This window comes from Puma concolor, chromosome C2 (assembly GCF_028749965.1).
Source record: "Puma concolor isolate L17-30 chromosome C2, mPumCon1.1.hap2, whole genome shotgun sequence".
In the NCBI taxonomy this organism is placed as follows: Eukaryota; Metazoa; Chordata; class Mammalia; order Carnivora; family Felidae; genus Puma; species Puma concolor.
Window position 1 is genome coordinate 87,399,322 of NC_141675.1, and position 21,846 is coordinate 87,421,167.

A 21,846-nucleotide genomic window follows, 5' to 3' on the forward strand; every position below is an offset into this window, starting at 1 on the left:
TTATGCCCTCTATTTCTCTTTAGAAGACTCTTCAGAAGTCCCTAGATTTCTAACTAAGTATCCTGAATACAGAAGAAATATTTATTAACCAACTATAAACCAATAGTTTACTTTTTATATGACTCTGAATTGATGACAGCAAAATACATAATTTCACGTACTACAAAGTACTTGTTTCTTCTCCTTTTAAAACCTCCTTTTTAAAAAAAGATTTTAAGTAATCTCTACAATCAATATGGGGCTTTATCTCATAACCCCAAGATCAAGAGTTGCACGCTCTTCTGAATGAGCCGGTCAAGTGCCCCTCCTCTTCTTTTAAAAAAATCTGCTTAGAGGGTCGTGTGGGTGGCTCAGTTGGTCAGGCATCCAAGTCGGTTAGGCGTCCAGGTCATGATCTCAGAATTGTTGAGATTGAGTCCCATGTCAAGTTTTGCGCTGACAGTAAGGAGCCTGCCTGGATTCTCACTCTCCCCCCCTCTCTCTGCCCCTCTTCTGCTCGTTCCTCCTCCCCTCTTTCTTTCTCTCTCTCTCTCTCAAAAAATAAATAAATAAACTAAAAAAAAATTTAAGAAAAAAAATCTGGTGCCTGAGTAGCTCAGTCAGTGAAGCGTCTGACTCTTGATTTTGGCTCAAGTCACGATCCTAGGATTGTGGGATTGAGCCTCATATTGGGTTCCGTGCTATGTGTGGAGCCTGCTTAAAACTCTCTTTCCCTCTGCCCCTCTCCCTAGCTTGGACTCTCTCTCTAAAACAAAATAAAGAAAGACATGTAGGAAGAGGACTGCTGGTTTCATTTGTGCCTAAGACCCAGCCATATTTTTTAATTTGAGAATGTTGAGTTTATTTTTTTTTTAATTTTTTTTTTTTAACGTTTATTTATTTTTGAGACAGAGAGAGACACAGCATGAACGGGGGAGGGTCAGAGAGAGAGGGAAACACAGAATCGGAAGCAGGCTCCAGGCTCCAAGCCATCAGCCCAGAGCCCGACGCAGGGCTCGAACTCGCGGACCGCGAGATCGTGACCTGAGCTGAAGTCGGACGCTCAACCGACTGAGCCACCCAGGCGCCCCGAGAATGTTGAGTTTAGAGACACATATTAAAGAAAGTTTCATATGTATCAGGAGTACAGAATAAAAAGTTAAAGAAATAAAAACAAGCAGAACTTAAGACATTTACATACATTAATCCACTATAAAAGAAATGACTCAATACCCTAAAAATCTGTTTAATTCCATTTGTTTTTATATAACACACATACATACATACATGTATTTCCTGTATTTTAGTTGTCTCAGGAAAGGAAAGGAGAGACTTAAAAAAATATCTAAGAAAAAGAAAAAGATAGTGAAGCATGTTTCAAATCAAACAATGTGCTAGAAGGATATTGTTACATAAACAGAATCATTCCTTTATAACTCTGGAAACCAAGAACTACAAGGACCACCACCACCACCAAAACCCCCCACCATCTTCTATCTACAGATATCCACCAAGCAACTGAATCACTAGATTGGAAGTAATGGATCAGGGAAAGAAACTCTTTTCTCTCAGAAATAAAACCCACAACTTCGTCATTATAGAACAAAACAAGCAGGCCAGCAGCAACTTAGGCCAAAAGGTGGGGCCCCTGAGTCATGTGTTACACAGAATGTACTTAAAAAGAGTCATAAGTATGTCACTGCCACATTCTTTAAGGCCACCACCTTTTAGGCTACATTTGAGCTAGAATATAAGGCTGGACACCGCCCCACCCCCCCATCTCCTTAAAAGGGAGACTCTTCTATTTCTACTCTAACTGAATTAGTGATTACCCTTTTGTTCCTTTGACCCAGAACAACTTCAAATTAGTGAAACCAACTTTATTTCATGACAAAGAAGAGTATTCTCTAGCAAATAGGAAGACGGGTATGGGCGACTCTTGTTAAAGTTAGAATTCAATTTTTGAACCAGAAGGGATATTCACAGTTCTATCATCTTCATCACTGTCCAGAAGTAAAGGTGCATACAGACTGAATAACTAGAAAATTGCCTTGGTTAATAAATACTATACCATTCAACACTAACTAACTGAATAGAGCTTTTAAAAATAAGCCAAGACAGTGGCTCATTGCCATTTTTATTAACAAAACTACCAGACTTGTTAAGCCATTGTTCACCTGGACTACTGCAAAATCCTAACTAGCTTCCAACTTCAGTCTTAGGCCTCCAACAAAACTTATTTTCTATACAGCTACTAGTCTCTCCTATTTAAGACAGAAATGTGTCCATGTCTTTCCCATGTTTAAAATTCTGTAATGGTTCCCTAGGAAACAGGATAAAATCTGAGCTCTATAGCATGAAATATAAGGCCCTTTATGACCTGTTCCCTGCCCACCTCTTCAGCTGCTTCTGCTGTCTGTAGTTTCTTCCATACATCATACTAGAATTCTTTCCCTCTCTTTGCTTTAGAGTCACACTGCATTGTACTCAGCTCCATGAATATGCTATGATCCGTCTGAAACTCTTTTCTAGGCACAGAACACACATATAACTATCAACATCTTCCTAATTATTTTCACTTATTCATTCTTTAGTCTTCTTCAGGTCTATTGTCACTTCTTTAGGAAGCCTTCCCGGAGAGGACAGATGTCTTATACTAATCCTATTACCACTTTCATAGTTTGTAAGTTCATGTTATAGTTTTTGGTATGTCATGAGAGCAGGGATACCATCTGCTTTGCTTATCACTATCTCTGATGACTCACAGGGTACATATGATATGTATGTACCAAATGTGAAGAGATCTGTTCAATCAAGTTGTCATAAAAAGTATAATTTCTAAGGGTGCCGGGGTGGCTCAGTCAGTTGAGCGTCTGACTTCAGATCAGGTCATGATCTCACAGTTCGTGAGTTTGAGTCCCACACTGGGCTTGCTGCTGTCGCTTCGGATCCTCTGTTCCCCACCCTCCTCCACTTGCATGGGCTCTCCCCCTCTCAAAAAGGAGTAAACATTTTAGAAAAAAAAAAAAAGTAGCAAAAAGTAGAATTTCTAATTTTCTTAACTCTTCCAGTGACACTGATTAACCAATAATGAATCACTGAGAACAGGCCAGGATTTTGTTTTGTTTTTTTTTTAATGAAAACATTAGCTGCCTGTTAGTAAGGACACCAATGAGGGATGTAAATGAATAAAATGAGTACTTCTAGATTAGGACATTAGAGATGGCAAAAATCTTACAGTAATTATGATTTTTTAAAATAAAAATACAATTTTTCCCTTCTAGACTCTGTTTTCAAGACTAACCACATACTGTAGCCCTCCCCTTCCTGGTCAAATCTCTTTATTTATCATGGAACAAAATCAGTGAGGAATGCCTAAAGATGAAAAGCAATTCAGATAAAACTATGGGAGAGAAACAGCCACTCAGGATGTAGGCAGGAGAATGCCAGTTCAGAAATGTTGGGATTAGTTAAGCAGGTAAGATCTCTGTGTTCATAGAAGCATGATTATGCGCGCGCGCGCGCGCACACACACACACACACACACACACACACACACACACAGGGTTCTCCCTTCTTCCTAACCCTCAAAGTTTCAGATCACACTAATGTAGGAGGTGACAACTTCTAGGAAGAAACAAAAGTGCAGGGAGGCTGGGTTGGAAAGGGAGGGAAGAACCCTAGAGAATGAGAAGAATTAAGGAGCACCCTACCCTCCAAACATTCCATCTTTCTTTCTCCTTCTCTCTCTACAACTAGGCTACACAGAGACTGCAGGAGCTCTACTCTTACTTAACAATAAAGCTGAATGCAATTCTTCCCATCTCACTCTACAAATTCAATGCAAATCTAATGAAAACATCAGCAGGTTGTTTTTAAAAAAAAATTTTTTTTTAATGTTTTATTTATTCGTGAGAGAGAGACAGAGCATGAGCGAGGGAGGGGCAGAGAGAGAGAGAGAGACTGGGACACAGAATCCGAAGCAGGCTCCAGGCTCTGAGCTGTCAGCACAGAGCCTGACGCAGGGCTCGAACCCATAAGCAGTGAGATCATGACCTGAGCCAAAGTCAGACGCTCAACCGATGGAGCCACCCAGGCGCCCCTGGTTGTTTTGTTCTTTTTTTTTTTTTTTTTAAAGTACGTGATAAACAAATTCTAAAATTTAAAGAAAAGAGCAAAAGGACAAAAGATCATAAAGAAGAACCTGGTAGCAGGTTTGCTCTCTCAGGTATTAAGAATTATAAGCTATAATGATTAAGACAGTACAGTATTAGCTCAGGTACAAATAAGCCAATGCAATAAAGTAGACAATAGAGAAACAGACCCTGGCATACTGGGAAACCTGACAGATAAGGGCTAGTATGGCAGGTCAGTGGGGAAATGACAAAAGTTTCAATGAAAGGTTGGGAACACTGGTTCAAAAAAAGTGAAAATGGATCTCTCTTTATACATGCACAAAAACCAAATCCAGACAGTTCAAAGATTTAAATTATAAAAGGCATACTGTTAAACCTTTAGAAAAATATAAGAAAACATCTTTGACCCACAGTTTGGCAAAGATTTAAATCTTAAAACACAAAAAGCTCATATTTGATAAAGGGATTGATCGATTTAACTACACCAAAATTAGTAACTTCTATTCAACAAAAGATATCACTGAGAGGGTGAAAAGGCAAATCACCACTCGGAAAACTATATTTAATAACATTTAGCTGACAAAGGATTAGTATATAGACAATAAGAAATGTTTATTTTTTATTTTTTAATTTTTTTTTTCAACGTTTATTTATTTTTGGGACAGAGAGAGACAGAGCATGAACGGGGGAGGGGCAGAGAGAGAGGGAGACACAGAATCGGAAACAGGCTCCAGGCTCTGAGCCATCAGCCCAGAGCCTGACGCGGGGCTCGAACTCACGGACCGCGAGATCGTGACCTGGCTGAAGTCGGACGCTTAACCGACTGCGCCACCCAGGCGCCCCAAGAAATGTTTATTAATAAAGAAGGAAAAAGCAACTCCACAGAAAAATGGACTGAGGAATAGATGGAACAGAAAACACAAATAACTGGTAAATTAACATATGAAAAAATAATTTCCCAAGTCTTCAGGGAAATGGAAATTAAACCCACAATGAGATATTATCTCATACTTCCCAAGGTGGCAAAAATTCAAGTCCTGTAAAACAGGAATTTGCAAGGATGTTCAGCAAACATACATGTTCTGTGGGTAAGAATGAACACTAAAAAGACTTCAGAAAACAATCTGACAAACCTACTCAAGACAAACATGGGAATACCCTGTAACCCTACAATTTTACTCCCAAGTATACATCTCAGAGCAACTTTTAAATCTTTGGCCAAGACCCACATCAATACGTTTACATTCTGACCTAATACACACATAACTGAAACAAAAGTTTCATGAATTCATGAAAGAAACATTTTTTTTCTTTTTTGTTTTTGAGAGAGGGAGAAAAAGAGAATATCCCAGGCAGTTTCCACATTCAGCACGGAGCCCAATTTGGGACTTCATCCCATGAGCCTAGGGTCATGTCTTGAGCCTAAATCAAGAGTAAGATGCTAGGGGCAGCTGAGCAGCTCAGTTGGTTAAGCCTCTGACTTCATCAGGTCACGACCTCATGGTTCATGAGTTCAAGCCCCAGGTTGGGCTCTGTGCTAACAGCTCAGAGCCTGGAGCCTGCTTCAGATTCTGTGTCTCCCTCTTTCTCTGATCCAGCCCTGCTCGTGCTCTGTCACTCTCTCTCTCGAAAATAAATACTAAAAAAAAAAAAAAAAAAAAAAAGAAAGAGAGAGAGAGAGACACTCAACTGACTGAGCCACCCAGATGCCCCCATGACACAACTCTTGCACAGTGTGCGACATACTCTGATTATTTCTATTTCATTTAACATTATACCTACTATATAGATTTCACAAGACACTAATGCAGTGGTTCTTGACATTGGATACACATTAGATTCACCAGAGGTATTTAAAAAATTAAAAACAAGAACAAAACTGATGCCCAGGTAAGCCCCTGAAGACTGATTCAATTGGTCTGAGATGGAGCTTGGACATAGATTTATTTTTTTAGGTCCCTCCCCCCCCAAAAAGAGATTCTAATAAGCAATGAGAATCAAGAACTAAACTAATGGGTCACCTGATGCTTAATAAGCACTGCCATAGAGAAATACTTGCACAAGCCCTCAAGATTACCCATAGAGCAGCACTGTTCATGAAAACAACCCAGATGTCTTTTGATAGGAGACCAGCTAACTAAATTGCCATATATTTATACAGTGTACTAGTATACATCTGTGAAAATGAACAAAACAGAGCTGCATATAACAACATCAGCAGTGAAAATGAACTATAGCTATGTATACCAAAATGCATCTCAAAAGCATAAAGTTGAGTGAAAAATGTAAAATGTAAGTCCTGGAAAAATGCATACATTATGATTCCATTTATAAAATGTTCCCAAATAGGCAAGCTTAAACCATACGTTGTTTGGAGATATTATGTTGTAAAACTATAATAAAAAGCAAGGGAAAAAAACTGCATAATTCAAGATGGTAGATATTGGTGGGAGGTGGAGAAAAGAGAGATTGGGTGTGGCAGATGGGGGCTTCAGAGGTACTGATAAAATTCTAGGCTGGGTTATGTAAAGTTCTAGGCTGGGGAGATAAAAATGGTGTATAATGTGATATGGTGATGTAACGATTATGGCTTTCACAGGTGTACCCACTGGTCAAACTGTACAGTTAATTTCTGTACATTTCAATCTATGTAAATTTTCATTGATTATGTATTCTTAAGTCTCAAGTAAAATGTGTATTATTTTTTCATTTAATATTCAGTTACCATTCAATTTACAGCTCTGGAAGGGGAGAAATATATTGGAAAAAAACACAATTCTCTCATTCTGAAAATTCTGGATTTTGCTTTGCAATAAGGGATAGCAACACACACACACATGCATACAGACACACACAAAAGTACTATCTTTGAAGTTAAAAAATATCAAGTTTAAGTATTTAGAAAGGACAGGGTCTAGGAAGGAAGGGTAAGGACACATGAAAAGTAATTTACGCCAACTGTTTCTTTCCTTGAATAGTATTTATCTTCAGTTTTATACCCAACTGCACTCATACTCGAAACTTAGTGAAAACTACCAGTCATTCTACTTTGAAGTTACAACCCTATGACAAAGATGTTCTGAATATAAGCCTATCCACCATATCAGATAAATTTTAAACTTTTGCTGTCTCTTCTTTTACATAAATTCAATCTCTATCCTGATGTACTTTGGTTGATCAAGAAAGCTAAAGGCTAAGGAACAGAAAGCTAACTTCTTTAAATGAGACAAAAGGAAAAGTTTTTCCAATTACCACTGCAAATAAGAAATTTTTCTTTGAAATACCAAATCAATTTCTTCACCTTATCATTTGATGGTTTTTACTCTTACTACTTCACTTCAGTGACCTATAAATCTGTCTAAAAAATAATAATTAAATTCCTTTCCTGTTCTTTTCAGGATAAAAAACATTAAATGATATAAAAACACTAAAATGACTTCACATTTTGATTATGAACTCTGCATTGAAAATCTATAGGGATTTTTCCAATTAACTTTCAAATCTGTTAACCTGTTAAAAAAAATAAATAACAACCCCCCCCCAAAACATCTTTGAAATAACTCAAGTGAATGCTTTACATAAAAAATGGAGTCACAAATCCCTATTACCATAGTCATCAATTTTAACAAGTCTCCTAAATATGTCCTGTATGTTTTCTTGATTTTAAGATGTCAATAATATGGAAACATTAATATAACAGAAAATTTAATTGTATTAGCTCCCCATCAACACAACAGTCATTTAATGATGATTATATTGGCCATTTCCATTGGTTGGCAGGAGGCTCTTCCACTAAAAGCTCCCATAGTTTCCACTGTATCATTTTTCTTGCCAGACTTAGTTCATTTTCAGCCTGAAGAATCACCTCTTCTGGTTGGCCACCCTGAAGTTGGTCTTCTAATTTCTTAACATCTGGTTACACTTTAACCATACTCAACTTCTCATTTGTAATCTGTTCTGTATACTTTCTATTGCTGCATTTTTAGGAATTTGCTCAAGAACATCAAGAATCATTGTGTACAATATTCTTAGCCTCTTGTGTGGACTACACAAAGCCAAAACCACAAGGCCAGTGGTCTTCTTCAGCAAACCTGCCATGGCCATGCCAACAGGCCCTTGTATATTTATTATTATATATAAAGCACTACTCCTCTTCCATTTGGGTTTCCTTCACCATGTTAACTTGGCTATCTATGAGTGGAAATATATCCTTATCTACACTTATATCTATTATTAGCTATCAGAGCCATATAGCCATGCTTAATGTAATTAAATAAACTAATCCCTAATTCTTACTCTAAAACCCATTACCAGTCCATAATGCCTATCTAATTCTAAAATTCAAAAAGCTCTGAAAACCACAAGTTCTTTCCTGAGGCTTGGCACCAAAACAAATTTAGTGACTTCAATTTATAGGAGATGACTATTTATAGTTTTTATCCCAGCTTGTATGACTAGGCCAGTGGTTGTTAACTGGAGGTGATTTTGCTCCACAGAGGATATGTAGCAATGTCTGGAGACATTTTTAGTTGTCATAGCTGGGTGGGAGGTGCTACTGACATCTAGTTGGTAAAAGCTAGGAATGGCTTATAGGATGTTCTATAATGCACAAGATCAATCCCTGCATCAAAGTTATTTGGCCCCCAAATGTCAATCTTACTGAGATTGACAAACCTTGGACCAGACTCATGTTTGCAGAAGACACATTAATTTACTAATCACGGAGTGCTGCCTTGGAGGGCATTAACAGAATACAAGATTAAAAAATAGTACTAAGTATTACTGCTACTGAAAAATCACAAACTCTCTCAATGAGTTCTTTCTCAAATCTCCAAATCTCATTCACGTTGGGAAGCTCATGTCTTAGAAAATGAAGGAGAGGATTAGAGAAATTCATTTGATATACCAAGTATATGAGTAAAAACTTAGTTTTATTCTTTATTATCAGAGGTTAAGAGAAACTAGCCTTTCTAATAGTGCCTATATACCACCATCAATTGTTTTCTTAGATCTGTTATTGTTCTCACCATAAAATATCAACTTATTATTATAATTTAATTAAAAAGAGATCATAATTGAGAAAAAATATCAAAATTGGTAACATAAAATACAAATGAGACTCATGGGGCACCTGGGTGGCTTAGTTGGTTGAGCATCTGATGTCAGCTCAGGTCAGGATCTCACAGTTCATGGGTTTAAGCACCATGTTGGGCTCAGAGCCTGCTTTGGATTCTCTGTTTCCCTCTCTCTCTCTGCCTAATCCCCCAACACTCTCTCTCTCTCTCTCTCAAAAATAAACATTAAAAAATAATAATAATAATAACCGAGACTCTTGAAGCCACAATAGCTATTTACCTTTCTCTGTGCCTGAGAATATAGAGATGATTTTATTCCTGGGCTTTTTTTCCTCTGGAACAGAGGGCAAAGGTTTCAAACTGTGATTGGCTGACAAAGGGTCTTTGCCTCCACTGCTAAAAATGGTACTGCTCATTCGCACAGGAGGTGCTGGAGGCTTGTCTTCCAGTTCTCCGTTATCAGACATGATTCGGAATTATGATGTGGCCTGAAATAGATAGGCAAAAATCATACAGTCAATAACAAAGTAAAAAATAGTACAGACAAGCAGAAACAGTAATAACTGTCCTCTTTTCAACTGTGAATTAGAAAATGTTATCCATTTAGAGAGAAGTTTGCAAAATTTATAAAATTCAATGAATAAGAGACGAAACTGGTTATTAATATAGGTAATCTCCCGTAACAAAGGTGGTAAATGGTTAGCTGAGAGAATGTTTGAAAAGCCATGTCCAGTTAAGAGGACTAGGGTAAGTTTTGGGAAAGCATGATGATAATAACATATCAAAAGATATTCACCTAATCAGTTGATTCTAAGAGTAAATATTCCAATGAAAAGACAGACAACATGGAGTCTTAAAAAAAGGGAATTCCAAAGAGGAAGATTATGTTCTAACCAGCCAAAGGATAGGTGCCTGACAGGTCCATTTCTGTAGCAAAGATAGAATGCTTGCTATTAAATATATCAACCAACACCACTCCTAACAAAGAATCTGAGTCCATGCTTCCCTAGCCTTGTGATTACAACTTAGCCTTCATATAAACTCTCCTAAAGGATGAGAATGTGCCACTGATGTAATATATAGTTTCTTTGAAAATGTGACGTTCTAACTACATGTGTTAGTCTCTTGCAAGCTTTGCAGACAGTTCCATAGAACTTGATCTAGTTCAAAAGTAAATCTAGATTTTGGCTCAAAACCAGAGTATGGCCAAATCTCAAGTTTCTGTCATCATGTGATGCCCTGTCCAGGCAGTCAAGTAACCCCTCTTAATCCACATGACTAATTCAGTAGAAAACGTCAACCTTGTTTATATATATAAACATTAATATCACATAAACCTTATTTACATACATATTTACATATATATTTATATATTTTAGTCCTTTTACAAAAAGTAGATTATACACATTTAAAGTCAGCAGTAAAGGGGAGGGTATGCCTAACTTCCAGATAAGGTCTGATACAAAAGTATATATTAGGAAACAACACATCTCCTCACTAAACAAGATTTCAATTGGTAATTAGATCCTGATTTTATTATAGCTACTTATTGCATTTAAGTGAATAAAATTTTGTATATATACAATGTAAAGAATACCAACTATAGTTAGATAAAATTAAAAATGAATAAAAAATGTCTTTTATTTGAGAGAGAGAGCACACACACAAGTGGAGTAGAGGGGCAGGCAGAGAGAGAGAGAGAGAGAGAGAGAGAGAATAGTTTAAATAATTTTTTTAAGTTTATTTATTTTGAGAGAGAGAGCGTGAGCAGGGGAGGGGGGGCGAGAGAGAGAGAGAGAGAGGGAGGGAGAGGGAGAGAGAGGGAATCCCAAGCAGGCTTTGCAGAGTCAGCACAGAACGCAATGTAGGGTTCAAACTCAAGACACTGTGAGATCATGACCTGAGTGGAAATCAAGAGTCTGGACGCTTAGCCGACTGAGACACCCAGGCATCCCCAAAACCACTGTGTATTTTGTCTTCCATAATGACAACTACTTTTCAGCCTACAAAAGAGGAAGAAGGAGAGACTGTAAAGGGGGAAAATAAACTTTTCTGGGGATAACTAGCTAGAGAATGGCAGGGAGAAGAGAGTAAAAAAAGATCTGTGTGTGTGAGAAAGACTTCCTGAATTGAAATTAATATTGGTGGTCAAAAGAAGAAATGGGGGTGGAATCTAAGAATGTCACGCAGATGACCTAGTCAGATGATTCTTCCAAACCAAGTGATCACAACATATGGGGTTTGTTCTGCTTTGGAGTGAGATGCAACTGGCTGTTAAGCGTGGACTGTCAGGTGTGCATCACAAGAGAGGACTTATCTGTTGCTAGAAATGGAAGAAAGATAAGGCTTAGGAACAACACTTGGAGGATTACTTGAGAAACTGATAAATCAAGACAGATGTTTATCTCTTATGTGACCATAACATCAAGGCAAAACAGAATGACTCTATAGCAGCTCACTTTCATCTTAATCACCACTTAAAACAGACATGGCACATTCAGATTCTGGTTACACTGTAAATGCTTCATATTTGTGCATATTTAAAAATTAGGATAATATAACAAAATCTCAAAATACATTTGCATGCATTTAAAGAAAGAAATGTACCAAAATATTAACAGTAGTTAATTGTGCCTAACAAGTAATTTTTAGCTTGATTACAACCATCACAGCTGTGGTTAAAAAAAAATCAATATAAAACAGGGCTTAATAATTATTTAGGGTGAGATGACTATCAACTGTATCCTTAAGACTGGCTCACAGACTTGGGGGGCCTGGGTGGTTCATTCAATTAAGTAAGTGTCCGACTTCAGCTCAGGTCATGATCTCATGGTTCATGAGTTTGAGCCCCGCATCGGGCTCTGTGCTGACAGCTCAGAGCCTGGAGCCTGCTTAGCCTGGAGGCTGCTTCAGATTCTGTGTCTCCCTCTCTCTCTGTCCCACCCTTGCTTATGCTCTCTCAAAAATGAATAAAATTAAAAAAAATAAAAAATAAAAAATAAAAAAAAAACTTAAAAAAAAAAAAAAAAAAAAGACTGGTTCACAGATGGAACATGACTAGAAACTGCCAGTGCACCTTCAGCTGCATACTGAAAGCATGGGTTGAGGAATCAGATTCCCTCAGTCAGAATCCTGGTTTCACCATTTATTTAAGCGTGTGACCTTGGGCAAATTAAATTACTTAACTGTAGTCAGGGATCCTTGAAGAAATGGCTGGTTCTAGGCCTGGGACAGGGAAAATAAGGATGAGCCTAGAGTATCTTATATTGTCAGAAGGTAAAGAAGTACTTAAAAAGGATAAGGACACAGGAAAGAGTTCCCAAAAGCCAATACTGGAATGAATGGAGCAGAAAAATAAAGTAGCATTATATTTAACCCAAAGTGAAAAATAAATATATACAGTTCATATCAGTACAAATGAATAAATAAAATGGTGGGGTGCCAAGTCTTCCTTATAAAAGAATTCCAAATAATAATTGTAGCTACATCCCCTCCTAGGAGTTGGAACTTAACTTCCTTCCCCACTTGAATATATGCTGGATCTAGTGACTCATTTCCAAGAGTATGGAAAGGGAAAAATAACTTCATGGTGGAAAAATGTGGCAAACACTGCATTAACCAAGTGATCAAGGTTAACATCTCCAGTAATAAGTTGTGCTGACGTCACTCACCACCTGATTGAATGTGATGAGAAACCTACTTTACCTCTATGGTATTCTTCCTCAAATTCCATTCCATAACCCCAGTCTAACTATGGGAAAAACATCAGATAAACCCAAACTGAGGGACATTCTACAAAAATTCCTGACCAATACTCCTTAAAGGGGCACCAGGGTGGCTCAGTTGGTTAAGCATCCAACTTTGGCATAGGTCACGATCTCGTGGTTTGTGGTTCCAGCCCCACGTCAGGCTCTGTGGTGACAGCTTGGAACCTGGAACCTGCTTCAGATTCTCTGTGTCTCCCTCTCTCTCTGCCCCACCCCTGCTTGTACTCTGTCTCTCTCTCTCTCTCATTATAAACATTAAAAAAATAAAAATTAAAAAAAAAACTATCAAAGACATGAAAAACAAAGAAAAACTGAGAAATTGTTCACAGAGCAGAGGAGTCTAAAGAGACATGACAATGTTATATTCTGTAACAAAAAAAGGACATTAGTGGAAAAACTGGTGAAATACCAATAAAACCTAGAATTTCGTTAACAGTAATGTACCAATGTTGGCTTCTTTGCTTTGACAGACATTTTAGGGTTTGTGTTAACATTAGAAGATAGGTGATAGCTATACAGGAAATCTACTATCTCTGCAAATCTGAAATTATTCCACGATAAAAAGTCTATTTCAAAATGAATTATGTAATAAGTTCCTTTAAAAGTTATAGAATTATCTACAATATGACCTAGCAATTCCACTCCCAGTATATACCTAAGAGAACTGAAAACATATGTCCACAAATAAGTTGCATATGAATGTTCATAGCATTATTCATAATAGCCAAAAGATTAAAAAAAAACACCCAAAATATCCATCAACAAATGGACAGATAAAATGTAGCATATCTATACAATGGAATATTTGGCCACGGAAAGGAGTGAAGTACTAATACCGGCTACAACGTGGCTGGACCTTTAAAACATAAGTGGAAAAAGAAAGACACAAGAAGACCACATACTGTATGATACCATTTATATGAAATGTCAAGAACATGCAAATATTTCCACAAAGACAGCAGGTGATTAGTGGTCACTAAGAGGTGAACGGAATGGGATGTGACTACTAATGGGTATGGCGTTTCTTTCTGAACGCCATTTCATGAAAATGTTCTGGAATTAGACATCAGACATTGCACAACCTTTTTAATATCTTAAAACCACTTAATTGTACAGTTTAAAATGGTAAGTTTCAGCTATGTGAATATCTATCTCAAATTAAAAAAAATTTTTTTTTAATGATTTATTTTTGAGAGAGCACGAGTGGGGGAGGAGCAGAGAGAGAGGGAGACAGAGTCCGATGCGGGGCTTGAACTCAAGAACCATGAAATCATGACCTGAGCCAAAGTTGGACGCTTAACCTACTGAGCCCACCCAGGCACCCCGCTACATAAAATACTTTAAAAGTGAACTTAAAATTAAAGATACAGGGGTGCTTGGGTGGCTCAGTTAAGCCTCTGACTCTTGATTTCAGCTCAGGTCATGATCTCACGGTCATGAGATCAAGCCCATGGGGCGGGCTCCATGCTGAGCGTGGGGCCTGCTTGAGATTCCTGCCCCCCTTCCCCAGATAAAAACAAAAACAAAAACAAAAATAAAACAAGAGACGGGCACCTGGGTGGCTCAGTCAGTTAAGCGCCGACTTCAGCTCAGGTCATGATCTCGCGGTTTGTGGGTTTGAGACCCGCATTGGACTCTGTGCTGACAGCTTGGAGCCTGGAGCCTGCTTTGGATGCTGTGCCTCTCTCTCTCTCTGCCCCTCCCCAACTCATGCTCTGTCTCTGTCTCTCAAAAATGAATAAAAGTTAAAAAAACTTTTTAAAAAAATAAAAAACGAGATACAACAAAATTAAACATTTTATTGATTTCATGAAGTACATTTTTTAAAAATTTTATCTATATATAAGTTTACATCGAAGTTAGTTAGCATGTAGTGCGCAATAATGATTTCAGGAGTAGAATCCAGTGATTCATCCCCTGTGTATAACAGCCAGTGCTCATCCTAACAAGTCCTCCTTAATGCCCCCTACCCATTTAGCCCATCCCCCCACCCACAACCCTTCCAGCAACCCTGTTTGTTCTCTATTTAAGAGTCTCCTGTTTTGTTGCCCTCCCTGTTTTTATATTATTTTTGCTTCCCTTCCCTTATGTTCATCTGTTTTGTATCTTAAATTCCACACGAGTGAAGTCATATATTTGTCTTTCTCTAATTTCACTTAGCATAATACCCTCCAGTTCATCCTACGTAGTTGCAAATACGAAGTACATTCTTAAGTGAAACTGGTTTTAAAGAAAAAACAAAAAAAAACCCTCCAAGTGTATGGCCACTGCCTCGATTTGAGCCAAAATATAGGCTGTTTTACCTGCCAGCACTGCAAGTGTCAACAGTATGAAAGGCAAAGAGTATCTTAGTATTATTGTGAAAATAGGTTTTGACTTCATAAACCCCAGTGGTACCACACACCACACTGAGAACTGCTGCTTTAAAGTATATCCCAGCTCTACACTTCACCCTCATACGCCAATTATTGTTTTACCGAGGTGGCAAAAGACACATATTTATTCATTCTTTCAAAACACAGCCTTTCCATATACAGTACTTTGTTCACCCCCAAAATTTTCTTTACTGCTCTATTATAATATACTGCACAGTAGCTTTTTAATTTGCTGCATACATTCAGTCCAATAGAACTAAAGAGGAGCTAATAGATTATTTGTTTCACAACATTCTTCTTGGTGATTATACATTACAGGTAAAGTTGAATTAACTATCTCAAGGAAATCCCAATTAACATGATGTTATTACCTTACAGGCAACACATGTCTAAATAAACCCCCAAATTTAACATTAAACGTATGGGTCACAGATATCCTTAATGAAATTACTCAAGATGACAAATATGACAGCAACAATTCTAAGTAATATGCCTCATAAGTGATTAGATCTTAGTAAATACAAGCATGACAATCCTTGATACTATGACATCAGCTTAGCTGAGGACTTCATCACTTCATCTCAAGATTTCTCTAACCAGTATCTATGTCTTCAACTGCTGCTCAGAAGAAGAGGTTAGAAACTTTAACCAGCTTCCTAAAGAGTTTCCATGCATTCAGGTTTTACTTAGAGCTACCCATAAGCAACAGACTGAGGACTAAACTCTGATATTTAGGGACATTTACTACTGAATTGATCTGATATCATGAATGCACCACATAAATCATATGCCTCATTTTACCCAAATACACCAAAGAATTTTCTGGCCTAACTCATCTTTGTGTATAAATTTCTCCATTCTTAAACTTTCTTCAGTATTTTCTGTATCTAACCAAATCTTTCAATGTTCAGCAAGAATTATTTCCTATGTAAGATCATTCCTGTCTATCCTTGTTCAAAATGATCCTTCAAATCCTCTGAACAAGACTGACCCCTGCCCCCCACCTCCACACAGGCCCCTCACATCCTCTGAATACAAGTTACACAGGAAAACTAACTCAGAGAGTAATAAAGCTGGATTAGAATTTACCTGGTCCATCTTTCTTTCTTCCTTCCTTCCTTCCTTCCTTCCTTCCTTCCTCCCTCCCTCCCTCCCTCCCTCCCTCCCTTCTTTCTTTTCTTTCTTTCTTTCTTTCTTTCTTTCTTTCTTTCTTTCTTTCTTTCTTTCTTTCTTTCTTTCTTTTTAACGTTTATTTATTTTTGAGACAGAGAGAGACAGAGCATGAATGGGGGGGAGAGCCAGAGAGAGAGGGAGACACACAATCCGAAGCAGGCTCCAGGCTCTGAGCTGTCAGCACAGAGCCTGATGCAGGGCTCGAACTCACAGAGTGCGAGATCATGACCTGAGCCGAAGTTGGACGCTTAACCCGACTGAGCCACCCAGGCGCCCCTCTTTCTTATTTTATGCGAAGGACCAACACCCCCCAAAATAAGTAGGCTGAATTTAATTACTAACAAACTAAGACCAGAATTCAAGGTCAGTAACAACTCAATCTCATGTTGTTGTTTTCTTAATCATGTTAATATATGTTAATCACTCTCGGGTATCTGGCTGGCTAAGTCAGTGGAGCATAGGACTTTGGATCTCCAGGTTGCAAATTTGAGCCCCACGTTGGGTGTAAAGATTTTTTTTTAAGACTTTATGATTTTTTTATGTCATCTCTACACCCAACGTGGGGCTTGAACTCACAATCACGAAATCAAGAGTCACAAGTTCCACCAAGTCAGCCAAGCACCCCTAGAGATTACTTAAAAACAAAACCTTTAAAGGACTCTGGCAATGAGTTACAACTGTGCATCCTTAATTATTCTTTTAGGTATCTTTCCTGCTCAAGACTTCAAGCAATTGAAAGGCACCACCACCACTATTATTATTATATATTGTACTGTCTCCTTTAATGTTTAACACAGATCCTTGCATGTATTAAGGCATTAATGTTTAACACAGATCCTTGCATGTATTAAGACAGTAATAGTTACTGATTTAAGGTACTATATACTCTGTCACCAGAGGAAATATTCTTCCCAAATTTATTAGTTCTATCAAAAAGCATTTCACTACACAACATATAAACTACCCTATATTAACAAAAATATCTTTGGAAAGATTTACACTTTTCCTCTAATAGCTAATTCATGGCGTTAGTCTTTAATCCTTTTCCATAAAACAATGTTATTTTTGGGGCGCCTGGGTGGCGCAGTCGGTTAAGCGTCCGACTTCAGCCAGGTCACGATCTCGCGGTCCGTGAGTTCGAGCCCCGCGTCGGGCTCTGGGCTGATGGCTCGGAGCCTGGAGCCTGTTTCTGATTCTGTGTCTCCCTCTCTCTCTGCCCCTCCCCCGTTCATGCTCTGTCTCTCTCTGTCCCAAAAAAAATAAATAAACGTTAAAAAAAAAAAAAATTAAAAAAAAAAAAAAAAACAATGTTATTTTTTTCTGTGTGTTGCTTCTACTGATGGTGTCAAATGCCTAAAAAGTGCTAAGTGACGATGTGATAAGGTTCTTTACATCTTATATTTTAGCCAGAAACAATATAAAAACAATTCATGATAAAATTCTGATTTACCAGTGTTTTGCTCCATCATTACCCAAAAATGTTTTCTTAAAAAAAAAATGATAATAATGCCTCTCTCTAAATCTGTTCACTTTTTGCTACTTTTCAGTGAAAAACAAGTAGGCGAAACAAAAAGCCCCAAAACACACTGTACTCTTCTAACAGGCCCATTGTTTAATTGTGACACGACTCAAAAACAAACAATTCCTCAATTGTCTACTGAAGGAGACCAGGGGAAGCTAAATATACGACAGAAATGAAAAAAAGGAGTGGTGTCTGGAACTAGTCTTAACTAGTAAAAATCATTACATTTTTTATAATCTAACTTGGATCAACTATGGTACTTAATGTACAAACCATACACTACTAAAAAATGATTTGAAAAGCACAACTTGCTTTATATTTTTTACTTACATTTTATATAAATAACAAATGAATCTTAAGTTTTCAGTACCTTAAAAATGAAATCTAACACTATTTGATAGACTTCTAGCAATCTCTCAATAAGCTATAAGAGCTCCCAAAACACTGGCCTCTCCTCCCTTCCCACCTCACAAAAGCTTCAAAAGCTTTTGAGAGAGAAAGTGTCGATTAAAAATATCACTAATCACCTCAAATGTACAACACACGCTATGGAAGGCAAGTTCACAAATTAAAAGGAAAGGAGTGTTTTTATTTGGTGGCAATGGCCATAACATCAGGTCTGTTAGTAGCAAAGCCAGAAAGGAAAAGGAAAGTGGGGAAGAGATACAGAAGACAACTGGGGCACTGGAAAAGAATAAAGTAGTGTAAAGAAACTCTGATTCAAACTCAAATAAATGAAGGAGTGGATAATATATCAAATCTATAAAAATGTAAGGATAGGCTAGTTAAGATGAAAAGGATGTTTCCATAGAGCCCAAAGCAAAGTGAAACCAAGAACAAAGAGTAAGCAAGTTACCAATCCATTTATTCTTGAAGGATTTTTGACTAACCCTTGGAGACCTTAAATTTCCACTTTGATGGCTGTCACAGGGGACAGGTGATAAAGCCAAGTCTGCCTGAATTGAAAAATCTAATAGAAGCCCCTTCCACACAAGACCAGGACCTAAAAAGTATAATCTGTTCAAGAGTAAATCAGGAATGAATCCCTCTGGGCCAAATGGAACAAGAAAACCTTCAGTATTTTGAGTCCAGTGATACTGTGGAGTGGGGGCTGGGGGTGAGGTTCTCTGAGGAATCCTAACAACAAAATGTACGTTTTTGGGTATGAATTCATCCCACCTCTGAGGTCCCCCAAATTCCCAAATAGGTTTAATTAAATATGGTCATGCTAGTGAATGGTAAAATCAAATGACAAGAACTTTAGATCTTTTTGGGTACTACTCAGATCTCAAATAATACCCAAAGATAAAATTCTAAGGAAAAGGAACATCTCATAGTGAAAATTCAGAAAACGAAACAAAGCACCATGACAGAACTAGCCAAAACGGCCTGGTGAAATAGATGTAGAATGATTTGACACAGAATATGTATCAGAAGTTTGAAAAAAAGCAAATATGAAAAACCACCATACAAAACTTTTGGAAAGGGGCATCTGAATGATTCAGTCAGTTAAGTGTCCAACTTTGGCTCAGGCCATGAACTCATGATTCGGGAGTTCGAGTCCTTCAATAGGCACTGTCGGTGCAGAGCCTGCTTGGGATTCTCTCTTTTTCCCCCCTCTCTCTCTCTGCCCCTCCCCGCTCACCCCCCCCATTCTGTTTCTCTCAATCTCAAATTTAAAAACTTAAAAAAAAACCCATAATACCTGAATATTTGAATTTGACATTTGAAGTAAAAAGGAGTGCAGACTTAGTGGAAGGAAGAATTAGTGAACTGGGTGAGGTAGGTCTCTTTAGAAAGTAACTAGAATGCTGCATAGACACAAAGAGAAAATATGAAAGAAAAGTAAGATGAGTAGGTTGGATGACCTAAGATATAACTATTTGGAGTTTCAGAAGAAAGGACATAATGAATGAAGGAATGGTTTACCAGATAAATTAGTAGCTGAGAAATTTCTAGAAGTGATGAAGGACACAAAATCCATAAGATGAAGAAACTTAATAAATCAAAAGCAGGATAAAAGTAATTTACACACACCAAAGTAAAGACACATCAGAGTGAAATTAAGATCAAAGAGCAAAGAGCTCCAAAAATCAGCCAAAGGAGAAAAAAGGGCAATTGGACTTTAGCTTACTTCCTGATAGCAACAACAGCCAAAAAACACTGGAACATTCTCAATGTCCAGAGAGAAGGTGCCAACGTACTTCAGATTCAACAAAACTCTTTTGAGAATGAGGACAAAATAAAAATAATTTGAGACAAAGAAAATTTTCAAAAGATTAGAATTCCACTATTCTCTTAACCAAAATCAGTCAAGTTGGAAATCAAGAACAAAAAGAAAACCAGAAAAATATACCTTAAGTTTTGGAAATTTTAAAACATCTCTAAAAACTTACGGTTAAGAAATGATATAATGGAAATTAGAAAATACTTAGAACTGAATGAGAGTGACAAAGCTACGTACCAAAACTTAGAGGATTGGATAAACAAAATGTGGTATATACCTACTGTAGAGTATGTTCATCTATAAAAAAGAAGTGACATTTGATATGTGCTCTAATGAGCATCAACTTTGAAAACATTAAGTAGAATGAGCCAGACACAAAAGGCCAAATAGTGTATAATTTCACTTCCATGAGGCATTTGGAGTAGTCAAATTCATAGAGACAGAAATAATAGAGATCACCAGGGCCTGACGGTAGAGTGAAATGAGCACTTATTGTTTAATGGGTACAGAGTTTCTGTCTGGGATAAGAAAAGTTTTGAAAATGTTAAGTTTTATGTTATGTATATTTTACCACACACACACACACACACACACACACACACACACACACACACACACACACTTGCCGGATGTGATTAAAGCACTTACGGACACTTAGAGTTCTGAAGTTTTACTTTATAAACACTCATAGGAATTAAAAGGAGTTCTACTGGTAGTTAGCAGAGATCACAGATAACCAGTATTTCACAATGGGCCAGCAAGTCCTCATAACTCTTGAATGTCCCACCGTGCAATGGTTTAGTTATATATAAAAATATATACGTATATATATGTGTGTGTGTGTGTTTGTGTGTGTGTATATATATATATATAAACCTATATAAAATATATTTTATATGTAAAAATATCTTTTTTACATATAAAATATATTTTTTAAGAAATTTTTTTAACGTTTATTCATTTTAGACAGAGAGAGACAGAACCTGAGCAGGGGAGGGGCAGAGAGAGAGAGGGAGACACAGAATCGGAAGCAGGCTCTAGGCTCTGAGCTGTCAGCACAGAGCCCGATGTGGGGCTCGTACCCACAAACCAAGTCAGATGCTTAAACTGACTGAGCCACCCAGGTGCCCCTAAAATATATTTTTTACAGTTTTAACTCTCACTGAATTTTCCAGCCATGGAACCACTGTGAAACCAAGAGGACCTTGACCTTCATTTTGCTCAGTTCACTTTTACTGAGATGTTTATTCACCATCTGTAATATCATATCACTTAAAGCAACATGCTCATGCTGGATGAGTAATCAATGGCAGTACATCTACATGAGATTGCATTAGGTCAAGCCTATGAACAGATAGATACAGGTACTTCATGCTGATTTTTTGAGCAGTTGTGATCAAGTTATTTACAAATGTGTATTATAGTTTTCCTTTTATTTCTTATAATGAATATAATAAACAAATATAAAAAAATATAAATATACATTATTATATATAAATAAGGAGTTGTATTACCTGTAACAGCAAAAGACTGGAAGCATCTCAAATAGTAATAAATAGGAGACTGGTTTAATTAGCTATATGTATCACCCA

The 21,846-nt window shown here is 37.4% G+C and overlaps 1 protein-coding gene and 1 pseudogene across 1 annotated transcript in view; both read right to left on the reverse strand.

The window, feature by feature from the left end:
* The window catches only part of PAK2 (p21 (RAC1) activated kinase 2), a 95,798-nt gene that overhangs the window by 43,447 nt on the left and 30,505 nt on the right, over positions 1-21,846 (reverse strand). The window contains exon 2 of the mRNA XM_025914161.2: positions 9,471-9,678. Coding sequence (XP_025769946.1) covers positions 9,471-9,657 — 187 coding nt within the window. The 5' untranslated portion in view covers positions 9,658-9,678. The remainder of the gene's footprint in view (positions 1-9,470; positions 9,679-21,846) is intronic.
* On the reverse strand, positions 7,837-9,464 carry LOC112850499 (NADH dehydrogenase [ubiquinone] 1 alpha subcomplex subunit 5 pseudogene; annotated as a pseudogene).